This window comes from Tiliqua scincoides, chromosome 5 (genome assembly GCF_035046505.1).
Source record: "Tiliqua scincoides isolate rTilSci1 chromosome 5, rTilSci1.hap2, whole genome shotgun sequence".
Classification (NCBI taxonomy): Eukaryota; Metazoa; Chordata; class Lepidosauria; order Squamata; family Scincidae; genus Tiliqua; species Tiliqua scincoides.
The window spans coordinates 66,109,539-66,130,178 of NC_089825.1; the positions used below are offsets into that span (position 1 = coordinate 66,109,539).

The window sequence follows — 20,640 nt, forward strand, 5'->3', positions numbered from 1 at the left end:
TAAAAAACAGAGGAAGAATGGATTTAAAGACCCACTTCCAGGTTTCTTGCCCCTCCATTGCTCCTAATGGAATAAGGTTGTGTCTTGGCATCTGCAGGGGTTTGATTCTGGGACTCCCTGCTGATACCATAAAATGTGTTAATTAAAAGCAGTTTAAAAAAATAAAAATGTGTGTCCCTTTACAATTGTGGTTTAAAAACAGCTTTTCTTACTGTTGTAGAGAGGCTGTCAGCAATCAGAAATGCAAAGGATCCCCTGCCTTTGCCTGGCTCAGCTGAAGAATGGAATGATTGCTTGCATGACTCTCCACAACAGTAAGAAAAGCAGTTTTTTTTAAACTGTGATTTTAAAGAGGTGCATTTTTCTCCTTCTCCAGCGATCAGCACATTCCTTCTCATCTGCAGTGGTGATTCGTGTTGAGTCAAATCCGTGTATAAAAAAAATCTGTGTATAACAAGATTGGACCTGTATATGCCACAAACGGGGTCTATGGTTTTTCTGGATATAGCACCTAGGCATTTTAAACAATTTGACAAGCAAATACTTTTTTTCCTGGCAGATACCTTTTTTCTTAGAATATACAGAACAACAGCTTCTGGGGACTGATTCACACATGCATGCTCATTAGTGGATAACTGTGGCATCAAAGTCTAGCTTGTGATGTGAACGGCCCTCATGCATCAAACTGCAGCTCAGTGCAATTCAACAGTTCACCCACATTCAGATTTCCAATAAGTGTAGAGAAATCAGCCGAAGTACTCATATGTATGTGCAAACACTGTATGGCCAGTTACACTGAATAGACTGACTGCTGACAGAGCAACATCAAGAGGTGAGCTCCAGCTCACCATGGTTGGTGCAGACTTACTAGAAGATAGGGCCAATCCAAGCACATGCTACAACAGTTCCACAGACCCTGGGACTGCATGAGATTAATTGTTGGCAGTAACAATGTTTGCATCAGGCTCACATCTTACAGTGATATTTTTACTTTCAGACCAGCCATATATTTTTCTCTTCCAACTCAAACTAGTTAGAGTGGCTTGGAAAGTAGGGATTTATCGAGGTAAAGACCACAGAATATACATACAGAGAAAGAGGGTCAATAGTAAGTCAATCAAACCAACTCAACAAACTTTGCTATTTGGCAAGAACAGAGCGCAAATATATTTCTCTCTCCCCCTCTGTTCAAAGCATTACCATTTAGATTACCTACTCCAAAGAATATAAACAGAAGATAAACTATGAGACTAAACATTTATAATATCTGATATGAAAAAGATGTACAGGAAACCAACTAATTGCTTCACCGTTTATTCCGTGAAGACTGTCTCATTTGTACCTCAAATTTATTCATACATGGTTTTGGGCCAACTGACAGGCATTTTGCCATTCTGAAGACATAGGAAAAAGCTTTTTTCTCCCTACTCTCTAAAATAGCATTCTAGTGAACTGAAATTAATATTTCAATTACCTGATCTGTAAAGATCAGGATTTTCTATAAGCCTAGTTACAGGCAGCTTTGGGGGTGACCTGGCTGTTTTATCAGTTGGATGGATGCCATTGTCACACTAGATCTGTATTTCACTCCACTGATATGAATGGATGTTCCATTCTCAAACTAACCTGACGTCCAAGGTAGTGCTGTATTCTGCTGCCCACCCACTACTGCTAGCTTAAGCCCTCATACATGCCACAATACACCACCATGCTGTGCCATCATCTTCCACTACCATCTGAAGTAAGGGATCCGCCCCCACATGTCTCCTCTTCTAGCCCACCACTTAACCCATTTCTGCCCAGCCCACAGGTGTACGCATTTGATCCCTGTTGTGTATATGCAATGTTGTATATATGCAATGTTGGTTAGAAATGACTTAAAGCAAGCACTGCAGCCAGGCTCATGACTGGGCCCCTACTTTTCAGTTAACTGTCTGGTGTGTTTCAGCCTCTTATTCCAGGGGGAGCTTCTGATCTTTGAATAGGAGTAACTAATTCTCCACCACCAACAGACACTTGCATAACCCTTTCACCAAACCCAAGAATCAGGGTGAAATGCAGGGTCTATGAATCATCAACATCAGAAATGTAACTTGAAACATTACACTTTTTTATGGTAATAGGTTTTAACTCACTATAATGAACACTTCTTAAAATACAACACAATGTCCTTAATTTACCTTACTCGCTTAAGCACCCTTTCAGCCATAGCAGCTAGATGGGGATTTTTTTTTCAGTGAATCAGGGCAATTGTCCAAGAGCCTCTCATCAAGTACATCAATGATGATCATGTGCTTGCCTGTGGGTGTAAGCACCAACCAACTAGGGCGAATAGGGAAAATACCCAGCCAAATGTCCCCTGCTAAATGGGCAAAGAGGCACCTTTTAAAGCTGTGTCCTCTTACTGTATATTTAGCAGGGGGAGAGCAACTGTCCCTCTTCACCTTTTTCAGTGGCTGTTGCTGGTGTCTCTTCTTCATCACTTTTTGGATCGTGAGCCCTGTGTTATTTCCCTGCATGTAACAGGATGACTAAAGGTTCACAGATTCTTCTCTTTTAAAAAATATATAAACCAATAAAAGCACAAAATAGACTTTAACTTAAATTCTATGTACAGTTTTAAAAAAAATCAGACTTTCAATTCTTCTGTACATAGAAACCAATTACAATTTGTGTTTAACAGAGATAGAAACAAATCCTGATCCATTCCCAACCCTTTTTTTGCTAATCTCAGCTTCTGAAGAAGAGACTTTGGCATGGAAAACAGCTGCAATTGGGAGGACCACTCAATTCATGCTAGAGCTGGAATGAAATACTGAAGGGAAACATCCTCATGGAGCAAGATGAAGTGAACAATCCTCTTGCTTACAATACCTGCAAAACATAAACTGTATTAAATAAAAACAAACGAATCATGCCATGTCGATACTAAATGGCCAACTTCCTCAGCTTGGGAGGGCAGGCAAATATATACCAGAAGACAAAATGTATCAATGTTTTATGGTGCAAATGCCAGAAGTCTCCAAGCTAAGAAGAACGTAGACAAAGTAGGCATAACGGAAACTTGATAGAACAAAGAGAACCAGTGGGATTCGGTTACTTCAGGATGCAAACTCTACAGAAAGAATGAAGTGGCATATTTGGGAGTGGTATAGCTACCTGTCAGACAGAAACAACAAACTAGGAAACTTAGGGAGACCAGACTCCTCCATGGAATCACAAGGGATGGAAATAGCAGTCCAAATAACATAGCACAGGTTGGCCCTCTGAATCTGCAGGGGATCTGTTCCCGAGTCCCCTGCAGATACTGAACCAGCAGATATTAAGATCTGTGGGGGCAGGTGCTCAGAGGACCTCCAGATGCAACTGGAAGTGTTTTCTGGTCATGTCCAGAGGTGTAGGAAGGGGCAGTTTTTCATCAAGCCTCTGAAAGGCCTTCTAAGATGCGAGAAGGCTGTGAGTGGCCTCCTTGTGCCTCAGAACACCTTCCAGGCATGACCGGAAGGCATTTTTGGTCGTGTCTGAGAGGTTTGGTGAGGCCTTCCAGACGCAGGTCACGACCAGAGCGCAGTCAGATTCATGGGTCCCAAACCCATAGATAAGGAGGCCCCACCTGTACTTAGAACATGTCATTACCCTCTGAACAAAATGCAAGGGGTGATCCTGCCTTGGGTAGTCAGAGAGGCATCCCAAGGAGAAAGGGGTGAAGTAATGGGTGACTTCAATTACCCACAGACTGGGTAAGTTCACATTCAGGTCATGGCAAAGTAGTGTCTACAGTGATTGGCAGCACCTTTCCAGGATTTCTGACTCGAGGGACATGGACCTTCCCCCAAATAGATGCCAAGATAGAAGCACTCAGCCTGGGTCCTGCCAGCTCAGGATAAAGCAGAAAAGGGGCACATTCAAAGCAAACATTAAGCAGGACCTCTCCCAAACAGTCATGTTTTCCCTTTCTGAAGCCATGCTTTCCCGCAACCCGATTTACTTCTGGCCCTGAAACCCATCAGGAGAAAAATACTCCTCCTCAAAAAAAAAAAAAAAAAAATGGTTTTCAGGCAAGCACAGCTGAAAGGAGGACTCAGGTCATCTCCCCCAGCCTTTACGAATATTTAGCAGCAGAGTTGTTTCTGCACGTGGGTCTGTCTACCTCAAGCCCAGTTTGGCCCCCAAAATATCAGGTACAATCACATATGAAAGTTTATTCAGAAAGAATATGGCCCCATGTGCATGCATTACGTGATCTGCTTCTTGTTACCTAGAGAAGTCAATGGCTTCTTCGACAACCAAGCCAAAAGGAATACTTACTGCACAGTGCTTTTGTGGGGTTCACTTGCTGCCCTGCAAGCAGCTGGAGTAGCTTCTTAATGTCAATGCGTGCCTCAGCCATGCTTTCAGGGTCCCTCTCCTGAGCGGAGAACTGAGAGCCATCCTCAGATACTAAAAGTCCCAAAAAGAGCGACATTTGTATCAACTATAAACGTATATATATCTACAGCGAGTTATAAGGAAAAAGCTGTAATGTTTTTGTGCCACCATCAGTAGATCACAGTCCTAAACCAGGGGCCTCCAAACACTGGCCATTGGGCCAGAGCTGGTAAGCTGAGAAAAGCATCTTGGATGTGGTGTGGTGATGAAGCTTTACCATTCCGCCCCACCGCCTCCCATCCCATCTGTGCACCCAATCTTTGCAGAAACTCACGCCGGGCAACAGCTTCACCTGGGAAATCAGGGGAGCTTTCTGGGACGATCAACAACAGAAGCAGTTGCCCGGTGTGAGTTTCTGCAAAGATCAGGTGTGAAGATGGGAGCCAATGAGGCAGAATGGTAAGGCTATGACATCACTGTGCCACACCTGAGATGCTTTTCTCAGTGCACCATGGGCCACAGTTTGGAGGCCCCGGCCCTAAACAAACATGGATAGGCTCTGGCAGCTAGCAGGCAAGCTCCTTATATACTCCATCATCACCACATTAATCCTAGGAGGGTGGCCATTGCCATTTTATGTCTGAGAATTACAGCTAAAAGTTGAGTAGCCTTGGAGAATTAACCAAGTTTCAATAGGTGAGCTGGGAATATCCATTTTGTCACATGGTGCCAGATTACAGCTCCAACCCCAAAAACCGGGGGGGGGGGGTTGCCAGAATCCTCAGGGCCAGTTTGCACTGAAGCTTTTGCATTTCATGGCAAAGTGGAGGGCCAGTGGACAAGAGCCAGCATCACTACCACTGCCTGCTGTGCCTTTAAAAGCTAAGCTGTATCTCTCTCCTTGCATAAGGTATCCACTAGCTGCCTCTGTGAGGAGGAAGAAAAAAATTAGTGAGTATTGTGTCCTAAACCGAACATGAGCTACCTGGAGAGTCTCTCAGGAGAGGTAATACAGATATCTGGATAAATGTTCAGAGGCCTCTGCAGCCGTTATGGGCTCAGCTCTCCTTTCCTCTTTGCTGCTGCCCAAAGGAGCTGAGGAAGCCAAGTGGTGGCAGTAGTAACGCTGGAGGGCAGGAATGGGGCTGTCTAGCTGGCTGGTGATAGCAATTGTCAGAACCCACAGTACCTACCACCAGTTGGAGGCTTCAAAGTATGAAAGGGATTGGTTGCCTAGCTCTTGCGTGAACTGACTCCGAAAACCATCAATGCTGAAAAGGGGAGTGCTATTGAATATGGAAAATCATTTTGACAATGCAACACACAGTGCACTCAAGCCATTATAATTATTTTCTCTGCCTGCCCCATTTTTATTTATTTATTTTCAGTGCAAGCTTCCATTATGGCAGCCATTTCTCCATCACTGTATCTGAAACCACAACAGCATGAAATCACTTCAGCCATTCCACTCGTTTGGAATTTTCTTCCCTGCTCTTTGCTTCCGAAGCTTAAAAGCCAAAGCAGCTATTTTCAACCTTTTTCATCTCATGGCACATTGACAAGGCACTAAAATTATCAGGCACAGCATCCGTTTTTTGATCATTGACAAGGCACACCATGCAGCTGGTTAGGGGCTTGCATCCGCCAATGGCCCTACTAGTAAATGACCCTCTCCAAAACCCCACAGCACACCAGTGGACCATCTGCAGCGGATGTGTGCCACAGCACAGTGTTTGAAAATCGCTGAAGTAAAGTAAGAAAACGACTGGAGAGAAACGCAACCTCTCTTTTACAGCAACAAACGCTGATGAAAATGCTTTGCTTTTTGTAAAACTGTTCAAAATGTTTAATGATTTTGTCTTCCTGAGCATTTCATTTAAGACCTCTTCTCTGACAAGGAAAAAAATGCCTACCCAAAGGAGGATTCCCAAGATCTTTAAAATGAGTTGTGACACACACAAGATCAGTTTCTATTTTCAAGTTCATTTCTCCATTTAGATTTGCTTCTATTACCTACAACAAAAACAGAACAATCATATTTCGCAACAATTAACTGTAGTCTACTAGCCAGTAACAGACCTGCCCCACTATACGCCCAGGGGCAAAAGTCCACAATGTCTCCCCCTTGCACCATGCCACACCCCCCCCCCGCTTACCCAATGCCACGGAGCCTTGCGCGACGTTGTGGCCAACTGCAAAAGCAATCCGAGGCTTTCCCGCAGTCTTAATCAGTACTTCTGGGAAACCGGAAGTACTGCTTGAGATCACATTGGAAGCCTCAGAAGGCTTCCCACGCGGTCTGGAGTGCTGTGCGAATGCAGCACTTGGGGTATTTGCCCCCCTGGTCCCCTCCAGGCCCACCACTGCTACGAGCAAACCTCATTCTTGTGCTACAAGAATGCAGATCAGTAGAAAAGGTAACAGTTGTTATCCAAATAACAGTGGGCCTTGGTCCTGTAAATCTGATATACTTTCAGACATGGGTGTACATTCACATAAATAACTGCACTGACATGTGTTTTTTTAAAAAGTAGTCAGATATTATTTGGTTCAAACAATAGGCATAAATGGGAAAAACACATCCATGCAAGGGCCATGCATAAGTTGGCAATACTATTCAATTAGGGCCCAATCCTATCCAACTTTCCACAGCTGAGGCAGCTGTACTAATGGGGAGTGCACTGCATCCTGCAGTGGGGGTGCAGTCACAGAGGCCTCCTCAATACCTCCTGCATTGCAGCTGCATCAGCACAGGAACACTGGATAAGACTGGGCCCTCTTTGAACAGTATTGCCAAATGATCAAAAAATGGCCTGTTCTGCTCAGTTATCTATAGTTTGATCTGCAGAAAGCAGCCGGTAAAGCATTTTACAGCATGGAGATTAGCAGCTGTTTGTGCTTATGGCTGCAGGTCAAGCTGCTATTAAAGAATCAGTAGATTGTAAAAAATACTGCAAACATGCATCTCCCTCAGCACAGTCCTATGTATGCTTACTCAGAAGTAAGTTCCATTGTGTTTGATGGAGTGTACTGCCTAGTAAGAGTGTTCAGGACTACCGCTTTGAACAAGGCAAGGGAAAACAATGAAAAATACTGTACCATCCACAAGGCTATTATCAGGCAGGGACATCCTAGCTGTATGCTCTATTACTACACTGTTCTCCAGAAACACACCTCCACCCCAAAAATTAAGAAAACAACTCACTATAGTATTGCTGAGGTTCTTCATTCTCTCCACCACACTTTTCATGGTCTTCAGGACTGGTAAATAAATGCTGACCTATAAAATCAGATTGTCTGCTTTGAGCCACGCATGTACCACAGTCATACAGAGCAAGGATGTCTAGTGCCAACTGTAAAGGGACTACTTTAAAATCTTTGCAAGATGCCACTTGACTCCAGGGTGAATTAAGCAAATTTATAAATAGAAGCTACCAGTGTTTTGTTTGCTATGGGGCAATAAAGCACTCAAACTCAGGGCTGGTTAATAGCCTTGAGCCTGAACTCTTTAGCATTATGTAGCGCAGCTGAGAAAAGGTTTCAGGAAGATGGGAAGGAAAAAAAAAAGATTCCCCCCCAGTTCCTCCTCACTGCAAGTTTCAAAAAAAGTGCTACAATGTTTCTGTTCTAGGCTAGCTAGAGCCCTGGACAAGAGCACTCTCCCTTAGGAGTTGGGGATAAGCCACTTGTCATATCTATTTTTGCAGTCAAAGCCAATTGGCTAAGGCAAAGTTATAATCATAGAGTTGAGCACCTGCTTAACTGACAGCATCTAAATGTTCAGTGGGGCTAGTCAGAGGTTTAGCACTAAGCAGTTAATCAATTGTGGGACATTATCTCTTCTTGGTTGTTCACAAAATGCTGAGGTCCCCTGAATGTAGATTTCTTGAGGTCAAACAACTAAGCTATTTAGATTCTGAAACAATCCTAGAGTTGTAAGGGACTTACATGATCGAGTCCAATGCAGGAAGACCACAACTACAATATTTAAAACTACAACGTTCCTGACAGGTGGCTACCCAGGCTCTGCTCAAATACCTCCATAGAATCAGAGTTTAGAATTGGTTCCAGAGAGAGAACTTCTGAAACTACTGCCTTTTAATTTTAAAATCTGAAAGTGCTCATAGCATTTAAAAGGAGTTTAAATTTCAATCTTGTGAAAAATTTAAAAACTCACATCAAAATCTGGTACTCTTGGTTCTCTGAAGTCACTCCATAGCTTTCTTGGAATAACCCCAACAGGAATGTCATGAGTCACAACACGGCTATTGCTTGACAAGGAAGGCTAGGGATATTAAAGTGAAAGATTTTGTAAGCCAACAAGCAAGTTTAACCATTAGGAAGATCAGATCCCTCACCAACATTGCACCTGCCACTTTGCCCCTAGTATCTGTTATCTAGCTGTCTAACTAAGGACACTTTTAGCTGTAGAAGATATACTTCTGCTAGACATATTGCTAAAGTTTCTTATGGAGTAGACATAAGCTGCATAATAGGGAACAAATCGCAGAACAATAAGGAACTGTCCCTTAGCTCTGGGACTCCATATTGTGGGAGACCTCAAAGCCAAGATTCTGCAGAGGCATAAAAGATTCCTCAGTATCAACACAAAAGAAACTATCCTAAACTTCTTGCATGGTGCTGGAACACAAATATATACAGCTTGCGTATTTCTTCTCCGAACCACTTGGGACCAGAAATGTTCCAAATTTTGGAATTTTCCAGATTTTAGAACAATTTTCCAGATTCAGAACAACAAACAGATCTTAAACAAATATTCCAAAACTGGCTGTTTGTGCAGTGCAATGGAGTGGCAAGGCTTAGAGTTACCATATACAAAGTCGGACAGAGTGCCTATACCTTTAACCATTGTACAGAAGAGCAAATTTTGGCAGGTGCTGCTTTTTAAACCCTTCCATGCTTAGCTGTATCTGCCCAAATTCCCTCTTCTATACAATGGTTAAAGGTAGAGGCACTCTGTTCGGCTTTGTATCTGGTAACCCTAGCTATAATAGCACCATGCCTGTGCAAGGCCAGAGCGCAGACTCCTCTAGTAACGCCTTAGAAGGGGGTGCCAGGTGGGAAGGATGAGTTAACACCTGCTGACTCCTGCTTTTGCTAACCTTGTCTGCTGCTGGGACTGCTGCCACATGCACTTGGAGGTAAAGCAGTAAAAACAGTAAACACACACACTAATACTTAGAATGAGCTCAGGTGCTTAGAAATTGCTCCATCACAGAGAGTCTGCAAACATGGCAGTGTGGAGGAAAAAACATCTGCATGTGTGAAGGTATCAACTCAGATATCACTTCTCAAGAGTGATCTGGATCAGCTCATCAGTTAAGAAAGATGCCAAGCCTATGTCATTCATCTGAATCACTGCCAGGTCTAACTCTAAGTCACTCTAAGACACTCTAAGTCAATGCCTCCGAAAATGCTGCATCTCTGTACAAAACAATTTTCTCCAGAAGTCAGAACTTGAAACTGGACCACTCTTTAGCAAGCCCCTTGGGGACAGGAAGTCAGTAGGCATTGAGAAACAATAATGCAAGCATTCCCAAAATGCTTGTGGTAGTGGTGACGGAAACGCTTGGAGGAAGAAGTTCAAGTTATTAAAGTTTTGGGTTTAACGACCCACTTCTCTTGCTGAAGGGTCAATAACTATAATTCTTTCAAAAGCCCCATGCTATCTTTAAAGATTAAACCAAAAAAATAAAAAAAAAATAAAAGCCTTATTGTGGCAGGAACTTTCATAGGTAAAAACCCACTTCATAACTGCAGCCCCAAGCAATTAGAGATACTAGCTGTACTTCTGAAAGAGAGGACCACAAAGTCAAAGATGCACTGCCACTTGGGCCCACTCACCAATTCCACTGCTACTGTGAGACAGGGGCAGTGCTTGTTAGTCAGCTTGACCTTCACTGCCTTAGCATTCTGGGCTGTTTTTAATGCTCTAGAGAGGTTTTCAGGTGCCAGTTCTAAATAGATTTCATTGCTTTCTGCAGCTACTCCTTCCATCTGGAACTCATCAAAGAAGTTCCCCTAAAACAACAAAGGAGTTAAAAAGAGAGAGATGGTGCCAGTAGCATTTATTATTAAACAATATTTCTATACAACTTTTCAACAAGATCACAAAGTGGTTTATATAACAAAATAAATGAAAAGATGGCACCCTTCCCCAACAGGTATCACTATTTTTTTTTTTTCAAAAAAACATGGGCCAGTGTATCAACAAACAGCTACTGGAAGAGAGGCTATGCTAAACAGGGACAGGTGCTTTTCCTCTGCTAAGTATAAGAAAAATCACCATTGAAAAGATGCTTCTTCACCCAGTCAACAGGAGCAATGTAATTAGCAAGGCTCATACAAATTTTTTTTCAGGTCAGGCAACAATTCACTAAACAAGGAGCCTTACCTCACATCTTAAAAACCTACCTACTGCTCTGAAAACTGGCACTGGAAGGGGGGGGGGTGACATGTAATGGAGAAGTAGCAGGCAGGAAAGTGTGTAACCTTTTCACCACCTATTGTTTCCCCCCTCCCCCGACAACAACCCTACCCCCAGCAGGGATTCCAGACTATTGTTTCGACCATAAACTGAGGACTTGAACACCGTGGGGGTAGGGTAGGGGTTGCCAAACTTAGCAGTGACACCCTTCTCCTGCTGGCACCAGTCACAAAACCAAGAAGTAAGCACCAATGACACAAGACATGACAGTATCACCAGCATTTACTTCTGGATTCCATGATCTCAAATGACCCTAAAATTGGTGTAAAACAGGCAAGGTGGGGGGACACACAGCAAAACTACATGTAGCCTGCAGAGCAGAGCTTCTGCCCTGCAGTCTGCTGTGTTGCAATCGCACTGCTGAGCAGCTTGGCTGATATGCGTCCTGTGACACCCCAGGGACTTGTCACAACGCCCACTTTGGGAACCTCTTGGGTAGAGGTTCATTCTGCCCTTAGGCAATTCATTATTCTGTGACTTAGGGATAATAACGCCACCTTTATTTAAAAACACACATACGCACTTCCCAAACTGCAATTTGCTGTTTCTACAACAGCACCCTTACCTGGCTGAGCTCACACCACATACTAACACCTCCATTTGCCACCTTGTCACTGAGGATGAAATAAAGTTTGTCCGTTGTGAGACGCAGGGTACAGGTCTTGGCTAGCTTGGCAATCGTGTTTATTACACCTACGGAGACAATATTTTACAATGTATCAAAAGAATCTGTGCCCACAATTAAGACAACACACATACACACAAATTAAAAAAAAAAAATTATGTAAACATACTAGAAATGGCAGTGGCATAGCTAACCAGCCTGGAGCAAAGTTAAAAATGATGCCCCACCTACCATTTAAAAAAAATGGAAAAAGAACAAGGGCAGCAAGCGGCCAGAGACTGCATTCCCCACTGCCCCTCTTGCAAAGAGTGCAATTTTTCCTGGCACTTTCTGCAAGAGGAACAAATGGTAACTGTGGAGGGGTACAACTGCACAGGCGGAGGGCCAGATTGTTACCCCCCAGGCAGCCTGCAGCCCAGTGCAATTGCTACCCCTGTACCCCCTCTAGCTACATCACTGAGAAATGGGTACATTCAGGAAGGGGACTGTGAGGATAGCTTGCAAGCAGCAGAGTGGGATCTGAAGATATCACTTCAGACAGCAGGAGAAAGCAAGTCATTTCAGAATACACCGTAAAGACAGAATGCAAGTGTAGAATGTAGAAAGTGTAGAAGTGTAGAAAAAAAATTCTCTCCAAGAAACAAACCAGCACATCAGGAAAAAGGTTCTACTCAGATTCACATTCCCAAAGTGATTTTTAGGAAGTCTTCAAAAAGCAGTCTCTCCTGAATTCAGTCAGAAGCGATACAGTCCATTCTACCATGTCATTCTGCAACATCAATGGTTCCCAAACCATGGGTCAGGCCCCACCAGTGGGCCATGACCCAATTTTGGGTGGGTCACGAAACTGACAAGGCAGATTAGGCTATGTGCAAAAAAGTGTTGAACAAGCTGCTACTTGGGGGGGGGGGGAAGCACTACTGTCCAATCACCTTTATAGCCACACCCCTTAGCATTCATAAATCAGGCAGCAACATCCTTTTTGGCTGTAGCAGAATGGTCCCAATCTGATGAATGTGGAATTCAATAAGCGCTCCAGAAGGCAGTGTTCCCCCCACCCACCCCATAAGGAGGATAAAAACAGAGGCTTGAGTGGCTCATAAAGTGAAACCCTTTTTTAAGACATGTAAAGCTAGGTGGGTCCTGACAGAGCAGCAATTTGCAACTAGTGTACCATAACACATTGGTGTGCTGTGAATAGTCTGCAGGTGTGCTGCGGGAATTTGGGGGACATTTATTAGTAGGTGTCCCTTATTGATTGTCCAAAAACTGATAGCAGGACTTGAGAACTTTAGTGCCTTGTCAGTGTGCCCTGAGATGAAAAAGGTTGAAAATCACTGCGACCAAGTGTCATTTTAAAAAGTGGGTCCTGGTGCTAAAAAGTTTAGTATGTGTTAGTGCAAGTGCAGAAGGAGGAAGAAACTATGGTCAGTGCTCTTCTCTTAAAAACTGTACTTCATTTCTGGAATGGCCAACTCCTCTTGCAGTATCCGTAGTCACTACCTAGGTGGAAGTTCAACAGAAAAGCTGTAGCCTTTTCCCACCAGGTGTGACATTTAACTCAGGGACATGTGGTGGGTGGGGAAGCAGGTGAGGCGGTGCTTCAGTCCCCACTGGAGTCCTTCGAAAAGTGCCGCCACCACAGGAGGTGAGGCAGTGCCTCCCCACCGGAGTCCTTCAAAAAGCACCACTGCCACGGGAGGTGAGGCAGCGCCTCTCTACTGGAGTCCTTTGAAAAGCACCGCCACCGTGGGAGATGCTCAAGCACTCCCAATCCATGCGGGTTGGGAATGCTTGAGCACCTCCCACGCAGGTGATGCTTTTCGAAGGACTCCGGTGGGGAGGCACTGCCTCGCCTACCTCCCCACACACCGCAAGTCCCTAGCTAGTGTACTGGAACGTCAAGGCCAAACCGGAGTGGGGGGGGGGAAGTGTGGCGAGCACTTTTTCCTCCCCCCCCTCCAGCTGGAGCTTCTTCCCCATCAAACCCTCCTGCTCACGCGTGAAGTGGTTGAGGCATCCAATGTCCACGATCTTCGCCCTAAACCGCATTGTGCAGCTCCAGCCAGCGCCAAGGACCACACTGGGCGGCCGCGGCCACTGGCTGCCAGCCCCCTCCGGCCGCCAGAGGCAGGAAAGAGCCAGAGTCCCACCGCAGCTTCACTTCCGTGCTGCTCTCACTGCGCTGCGGAGGCTCTTTGCTCATTGGCTTTGAAGGCTCGCGTCGTTTCCTCTTTATCCGGCGAAGGGACGAGAGAGAGCGGAGAGCCTGGTGGAGCTACTGACGCTTTGGAGCAGTGGCGTAGCCGGGGGGAGCAAAGCACTAAGTTTTGCAGGGCGGCGTGCAAGCGACGCGCCCCCCCCCTCCGTTCTGCTCTCGCGCCCGGAAAGGCTCCGAAGGGGAAGGGCCGCTGCACGCCGCGGTGTGGCGCCCTGCAAAACTTAGTGCGGTGCTTTGCGCACACACCCGCACCCCGGGCTACGCTGCTGCTTTGGAGAGGGTGACCAGATGCAAAGGGGGGACAGAGTGCCTCTGCCTTGAACCATATACCTTGAACCCTGTTTAGAACAGGGACCTGTGATGGCAGGTGGAAGGACTCCAGTGGGGAGGCACTGCCTCACCTCCCACAGCAGCAGCGCTTTTCAAAGGACTCCAGTAGGGAGGCTGTGCCTCACCTTCCTCCCCACCCACCGCATGTCCCTGGTACAGAGGAGGGAATTTGGGCAGTTGCAGGTCAGCATGGAAGGGTTCTAGAAACTGCACCTGCCCAAATTCCCTCCTATACCAGGGACTTGTGGTGGGTGGGGAGGCAGGTGAGGCAGAGCCTCCCCACTGGAGTCCTACCATCACACGTCCCTGTTCCAGCCATTTTCAACCACTGTGCCGTGGCACACTGGTGTGCCGTGAATTGTCCCCAGGTGTGCCGCGGAAATTTGAGAGAGGGTTATTTATCAAGAGGACCATTGGGGGATGTGAGCCCCCACTAATAGCATAGTGTGCTTTGTCACTTGTCAAAAAGCTGATGGTGTGCCTTGACCATTTTAGTGCCTTGCCAGTGTGCCGAGAGATGAAAAAGATTGAAATCACTGTTCTATACAATGGTTAAAGGTAGAGGCACTCTGTTCTATTAGTATCTTAGAGCCCAATCCTATGCATGTCTGCTCAGAAGTAAGTCCCATTAGAGTTAATGGGGCTTACTCCCAGGAAAGTCTGAATAGGATTGGGCTGCTAGTATCTAGTTTTTGAGCAGCCCTTGATGCTGTGGGGCATCATCTTCTCAACCTCCTATGACATTTTCCTCCACCACCACCCCCCATTGCTCACCCTGTTTAAGTCCAGGAGTTCTGTAGGGATTATTTTTATCCCGCTTCTCTATCCCCAGAGGATCCCTCTCAGTGGTTCACAGCAAGAAGCTTTTTTTTTTTAAGTATATAATGCACTCCAATCAAACATGTAACTGCAGGATTGCTGTAGTCCAGGGGTGTCCAAACGTTTGGGCAAGAGGGCCACATCATCTCTCTGTGTTGGGGGCCGGGGGAAAAAAGAATTAATTTACATTTAAAATTTAAATAAATTTACATGAGTTTACATAAATTAATATACTAGAGGTGGAACGTATATGAATGAATGAAGGTCTTGCAATAGCTCAAGGCCTATAAAAGGCATCACACAAGGCAAGGCCAGCCTTTTCTTTGCTGCCGCTACTGTATCACAGATGTGAATCAGCAAGCAGTGGAGGGAGCCCTCATCCCACAGCTAATGTGAGAGGTCAAACAGTCGCCAAACAGTCACCCTCATGCTGAGAGCAGTTGTGTTGGGCCAGTGCAGGCTCCAGCAAGTTTCCAGAGGGCCAGAGGCTCATTGGAGACTGGGGTGTCCCTGAGGGCCACATTTGGAGTTCTCGAGGGCCGCAAGTGGCCCCAGGGCCAGGGTTTGAGTACCCCTGCTGTAGTCCCATACAGTATGTGTTCACTCAGAAGTCTGTCCCACTGTGTTCAATGGACCTTGCTTTCAGAGAAGCACGTATAGAATTGCAGCCTCAGACAACTGAGAGCAAAACACACTTCAGGTAATTACCTGCTCAGTCCTCATTAACACAAGAACACTGGTGAAGGGTAAGTTGATCTACAGCCTATGAAGAGTTCATCCACCATCCAGAGTCCAGCAGATGAGAAGGGCTAGTTAGCAGCCACTTTGTCACAGTTCTTCTGCTTGGTGCTAGTCAATTGGTTTGTGCCTCTATTGGGTGATACTGCTGCGCCTTTCCTTTCAAGGTAATTAGAAGGAGCAGGGGTGGACGGGTGTGGAGAGTGGCATGACAACAATGGGTGCTGTTTTGAAAGATGGAGGAAGAGGCGGAGGCTCTAGATGCCCCTCTGAAGTACACAATCATTTCAGTAGAAAATATAGTTTTATGAATAACAGTGTTCTGTGGCTGGATCTTGTAGCTTTGTGAAAAGCCTATGGCCAACCCATAGCATGTGTGCCGCTAGTGGCACACAGATACCTTCTAAGTGGCACACACAAAGGCCCCATACATTTTGAAAAACATTTAAATAATAACAAAGAAAGCCCCACAGCAATTTACGGTTTGCTTTATTTCTTTGCTAGTCCTTACACAGCATGCCCTCAAGTTTCTAATGCAGCAGTGGGTGCACTGAGGGTGGCCATGCGTACTCTGCTTGATTTGGAAAATGGAGAGAAAGACAGGAATGATGGACAGAAAAGAAAACCAATCAAATGGGTCCTGGTGAGCTGCATTCCACTTACTGGCGGGTCACTCGCTTACCCAAGAAGGCCAGATTGGTGGAGCACTGATGAAGAGCAAAGTGAGCTATAGAAGGCAGCAGGGGCTAAGTGGGGCAGTGCAAAAATGGCTGATGTGATGAGATCAGCAAAGCCCAGGTGGCTCAGCTGGGTGGAAATACCATCTTTGGGATAATTATCCACAAAGAGATCCCAGATAAGATAATCTTTGAGGGTGAGAAGGTGAGAAAGCAGAGGGGGGCTAAGCTATGTAGAATGAACATATCTTATATGGACCTCAAAATGTCCTTCTGGGCCAGACTAAAAGTCCACGTAGTCCATCTTTCTGGCCTCATCAGCAGTCAGCCAGGTGACTTTGGAAGTTCCCAAACAGGCAACAGCACACCTATGTGTCTTGCTCTGTACCTTCTGGCACTTAGAGATACACTCCCCTTGGACTTGGAGGCTCTATTTAGCTATTATGGTAGTCACTAAAAGTAATGCTAAGGTGGGGTGGCCCGTTCAAGATTCTCTACAAAAAAAGTGAAACGTGGCATGCTACAGGTTGGCCACCCCTGGCTTTATTCTACTGGGAAAAATGTTTGGAACAATATTTATTGGATATATCCTGCGTAACCACACAACTTTATATTTGTTTTCTCCATTGATATGCACACTTCGGAATCCCTATTCTTATTTATCTTGAAAATATAAGGGTGTATGAAGGATTCTTTATTTGATACCGATGCCAGCATCATTTTTTGTAAGAGTGAATGGGTTGTAGTTCAATGGTAGACCACTTGCTTGAAACACAGAAGATAAAGCTGCAGTCATTGGCATCTTCAGGTTAAGTTGGGAAAGACATATTGGCCAAAGCTGGATAGATTTCAGTTTGCATTATCACTTTGTGTGTGTGTTTTCCTCCAGAACGGGGTGAGCAAACTTTCAACTTTAGGGATCCTAGACCTTTAACAATTGTATGACAAGCCACACCTGCTGCAATTCTCTCTCCTACACAATTGTTAAAGGTTCAGGATCTTTAAAGTTGAAAGTTTGCCCACCCCTGCTCTAGAACTCTAAGATCCATCAAGCAGAACCAGGTGCCAAACAGAAACTCAGTTAACAGAGCCAGCCTGCCATATCCTGGTTACCTGCATATACAAGCAGACATCTGCAACTGACTATCTAGAGACCAGAGATTCAAGTACAAAGTTGGCAAGCAGGAAGACATAGTTAAGGGAAATCAATATTTCTACTGTATTGGTGAGGAGCACTGAGGCAAAAGAGAGAAACAACCAAATCCGACTGGGGAAAATATTTTACCCACACACACTCACAACAGCCAATAAAATTCTGTTAATTACTTGGAGTTCAAAACCACTGCCAATCTACCTCAAATCACTCAGAGCACTATCAGCAGACCTTGATCTATCTTCTATCTATCTATTCTCCCCTTTTGTTTGTGTGCACATTTGTTAGTGCACTTGCAAATGCCCCACTACCACCTGTTCTTCTACCGCCACTTCTTCCAAGCTGGCTGAACAGGAGCTCCCAGGATTCTCCACCTTGGCCTCTCGGAGAGAGGTGGCAGTGACTGCAATCCTTCTCCACGGTAACATCTTCATAGTAGGCCAGGTGGGAAGAGTTCATCCTCCCTTCCTGGTCTGCTTTAAGAAACAGAAATGGAAGAGGTAAGCCACGTCCTTACTCATGCCCAAAAGAGGACAGCCATAAAGAGGATGTCAATTCACTACCTCCTATAGCAGCCACTTCGTTCCATCTCATAGGTAGGCTGATTCTATCTGCTTTCTGCCTTCCTTTTAATTCAGGGGTGCCCAAACCCTGGCCCTGGAGTCACTTGCGGCCCTCAGGGGTTCTCAATCCGGCCCGCAGGGAATCCCCCTGTCTCCAATGAGCCTCTGGAGACTTGCTGGAGCCCATTCTGGCCTGACACAGCTGCTCTCAGCATGAGGGCGACTGTTTGCGTGAGCTGTGGGACGAGGGCGTCCTCCACTGCTTGCTGTTTCATATCTGTGATGCAGCAGCGGCAGCAAAAGAAAGATCAGCCTTGCTTTGTGCAAAGGCCTTGAGCTACTGCAAGACCTTCATTCATTCATATAAATTCCATCTCTAATAAACTCATCTATGTAAATGTATTCAAATTTTAAATGTAAATTAATTCTTTTTTTGCCTGGCCCCCAAAACAGTGTCAGAGAGATGATGTGGCCCTCCTGCCAAAATGTTTGGACACCCCTGTTTTAATTTAAAGGGCCCTTCTCATCGTGTTGAGATAAAACCACAAGTAAAAAATCCATGGATAATTACATTATACCTGTATATAGTTGTGTTGCAGGGTTCATTATGTTTTAGATATGCTTGACTAATTTTAATCTGTAATGATGTTACAGTTTCACCTTTAACAATAAAGGGTGATATTAATGTTTTAAATTTAACATTTAGGAAGCAGGTTTTACTGCAAAGTGATACATGCTTTCTATTCCGTACATTTTCCACCCTTTATATTATTTCTTCTCAAATCAATCATCAGTGATGGGTAATTCAAAATTTGGTGTGTCATCTTATTTCTCATTCCCAACCAATAAAAGAGGAGAATAAAAACAACTCTCCATTAGAGTTTTGTTAATGCTGCTGCATTCTTCTTTTTAACTGAACTACAATTCACATCAGTTTGTCATGGTGCTGCTGTGATCTTGTTCCAGTGCCAAAAGTCTCCATCCGCAGAACATCTAGAACTTATAGATCACCGTGTACCCGGAAGCGATAAATGCAAGTGTATTTTGGGTGGCCCCAGTTGTTTAGCACTTTCAATTTCACATAACGTCTCATTGTAGGTTCACGCTGAAAGAAAAAAAAAAGAGTAAGCATTTTGTTAGTCATCAATTTACTTTTCCCTGACCTAGATAATCTCATATTCAGCCTTCCCTATGTATATCTACTCAGAAATAAGTCTCATTGAGTTCAATGCAACCTACTCCCGAGTGGTATAGGATTGCAGCCCTAGATTCTTCTCATTTTTGCCTTTATAAATCGGAATGAGTATAATAAAGACATACTGATCATATGGATCAATCAGTGTTAGTTACCCTGTTTCCCTGTTACAAATCACAATTATTATAATTTTCCAACCATTTTCCAACATGCTTAACATACCTTCAGTTCGAATGTTTGAATGAAATTTCCTTCAATGTTATAAACAAACTTGCCCAAGTAAGTTCCAGGCTCCTCATTTTCATCTTCTAGTGCCTTGGTGGGGGGAAAGGCATGTAATCAGCAATTTAACAAATTGCTTATATCAGAAAGCATAGTATGGCATTGCGGCAGTGCTGTCACTGACAAGATAGCTTTCAGAATAAAAACAAAGAGAGCTTTCAGAATAAAGACAAAGAGGTCATCTATTTCAGAAAACAGTTCAAATAACTGTTCAATTATGTCAGGTTATAAAAGTGGGCATTATCCTCTCCAAAGAACTAGTATTTCACTGGTTGTCAAAACATTATTACATTGGTGGTGAAATGCACTTTCAGTAGGAGCATGTTCTAGAACAATGGTTCTCAAACTGGTGGGTTGTGACCCACCAGCCTGAAAACTACTGCCCCTTTCTCTTTAAAGGGTGTGGACAGGGGGAAAGCAGCAACATGATTCACAGGATCATGGTGCCGCTGCAGGGAAGGGGGGGTGGCTTTCCTTAAACATATATAGCAATCATGGTGACACTTACACTCTAGAACAGTGGTATTCAAGTTTCTTGGGAGTAAAACTCCCCAAATAAGTTTTTGCAGGGGTTGGGAAAACAGCAACAATGTGATCCTCAGGATCACGCCACTGTGGGGAAGGGGGGTTTTCTTTAAACTTAATTTACCTGCTGGTGGGGTCCGGAGCATGTGGGGAGCCCTGCAGAACCCTTTTTGAGTTTTACTCTCAAAAAGTACCACTGTTCTCGAGTATGAGCATCACCTTGGTTGCTATATATGGGTACAGAATACTCATTTCTTCCCAGAATTTCTGAAGATGTCCCATTTGCTGTCTGCTTGATTGCCTTTCCTAAAAAAGGCAGATCAGACAGCAGCCTATGATTACTTAAATCAGCTGGATTCCCCAGAAGGCTTTTTAAGAAGCATTTGAATCATTGCAGCCTTCAACACATTTGGAAGCAGTTCTTCCTCTAGAGGCCTGTTCACCATAGTTGCTGAGAATATGTTGGATGTAAGCCTGGCAGATTTCATTAGACATGACTGGCAACAGACAGAGGATAAGTGGCAGATCTTATATCTCCAAGAATCTTGTGTGTTTCATTAGGCAACAACAGTTGATAAGTATCCATCAAAGTGGAATGACTGGATGCTAGACACTTCACCCAGGCTTGCACTAACA

General features: G+C 44.6%; 2 protein-coding genes across 6 annotated transcripts in view; both read right to left on the minus strand.

Moving 5' to 3' along the window:
- Positions 1–1,298: 1,298 nt before the first annotated feature.
- HUS1 (HUS1 checkpoint clamp component) lies at positions 1,299–13,654 on the minus strand. Of its 2 annotated transcripts, none has more exons than XM_066631291.1 (8): positions 13,502–13,653; positions 11,442–11,569; positions 10,234–10,410; positions 8,546–8,653; positions 7,574–7,648; positions 6,282–6,381; positions 4,309–4,440; positions 1,299–2,874 (listed from the first exon to the last, which is right to left on the minus strand). In XM_066631291.1, the coding sequence occupies exons 1-8, from the start codon at positions 13,551–13,553 to the stop codon at positions 2,792–2,794; spliced, it is 855 nt and encodes a 284-aa protein (XP_066487388.1). In that variant the 5' UTR covers positions 13,554–13,653; the 3' UTR covers positions 1,299–2,791. The 2 variants fall into 2 exon arrangements, with proteins under 2 accessions (XP_066487388.1, XP_066487389.1); XM_066631292.1 differs by having other exon boundaries at positions 2,796–2,874; positions 4,259–4,440; positions 13,502–13,654.
- Positions 13,655–18,883: 5,229 nt separating this feature from the next.
- The window catches only part of SUN3 (Sad1 and UNC84 domain containing 3), a 38,683-nt gene continuing 36,926 nt past the window's right edge, over positions 18,884–20,640 (minus strand). For all 4 annotated transcript variants that reach the window (XM_066631157.1, XM_066631155.1, XM_066631154.1 and 1 more), the window contains exons 12-13: positions 19,420–19,512; positions 18,884–19,107 (exon numbers count right to left, since the gene is read on the minus strand). In XM_066631157.1, the coding sequence (XP_066487254.1) occupies positions 19,003–19,107; positions 19,420–19,512 (198 nt within the window). In that variant the 3' untranslated portion in view covers positions 18,884–19,002. The remainder of the gene's footprint in view (positions 19,108–19,419; positions 19,513–20,640) is intronic.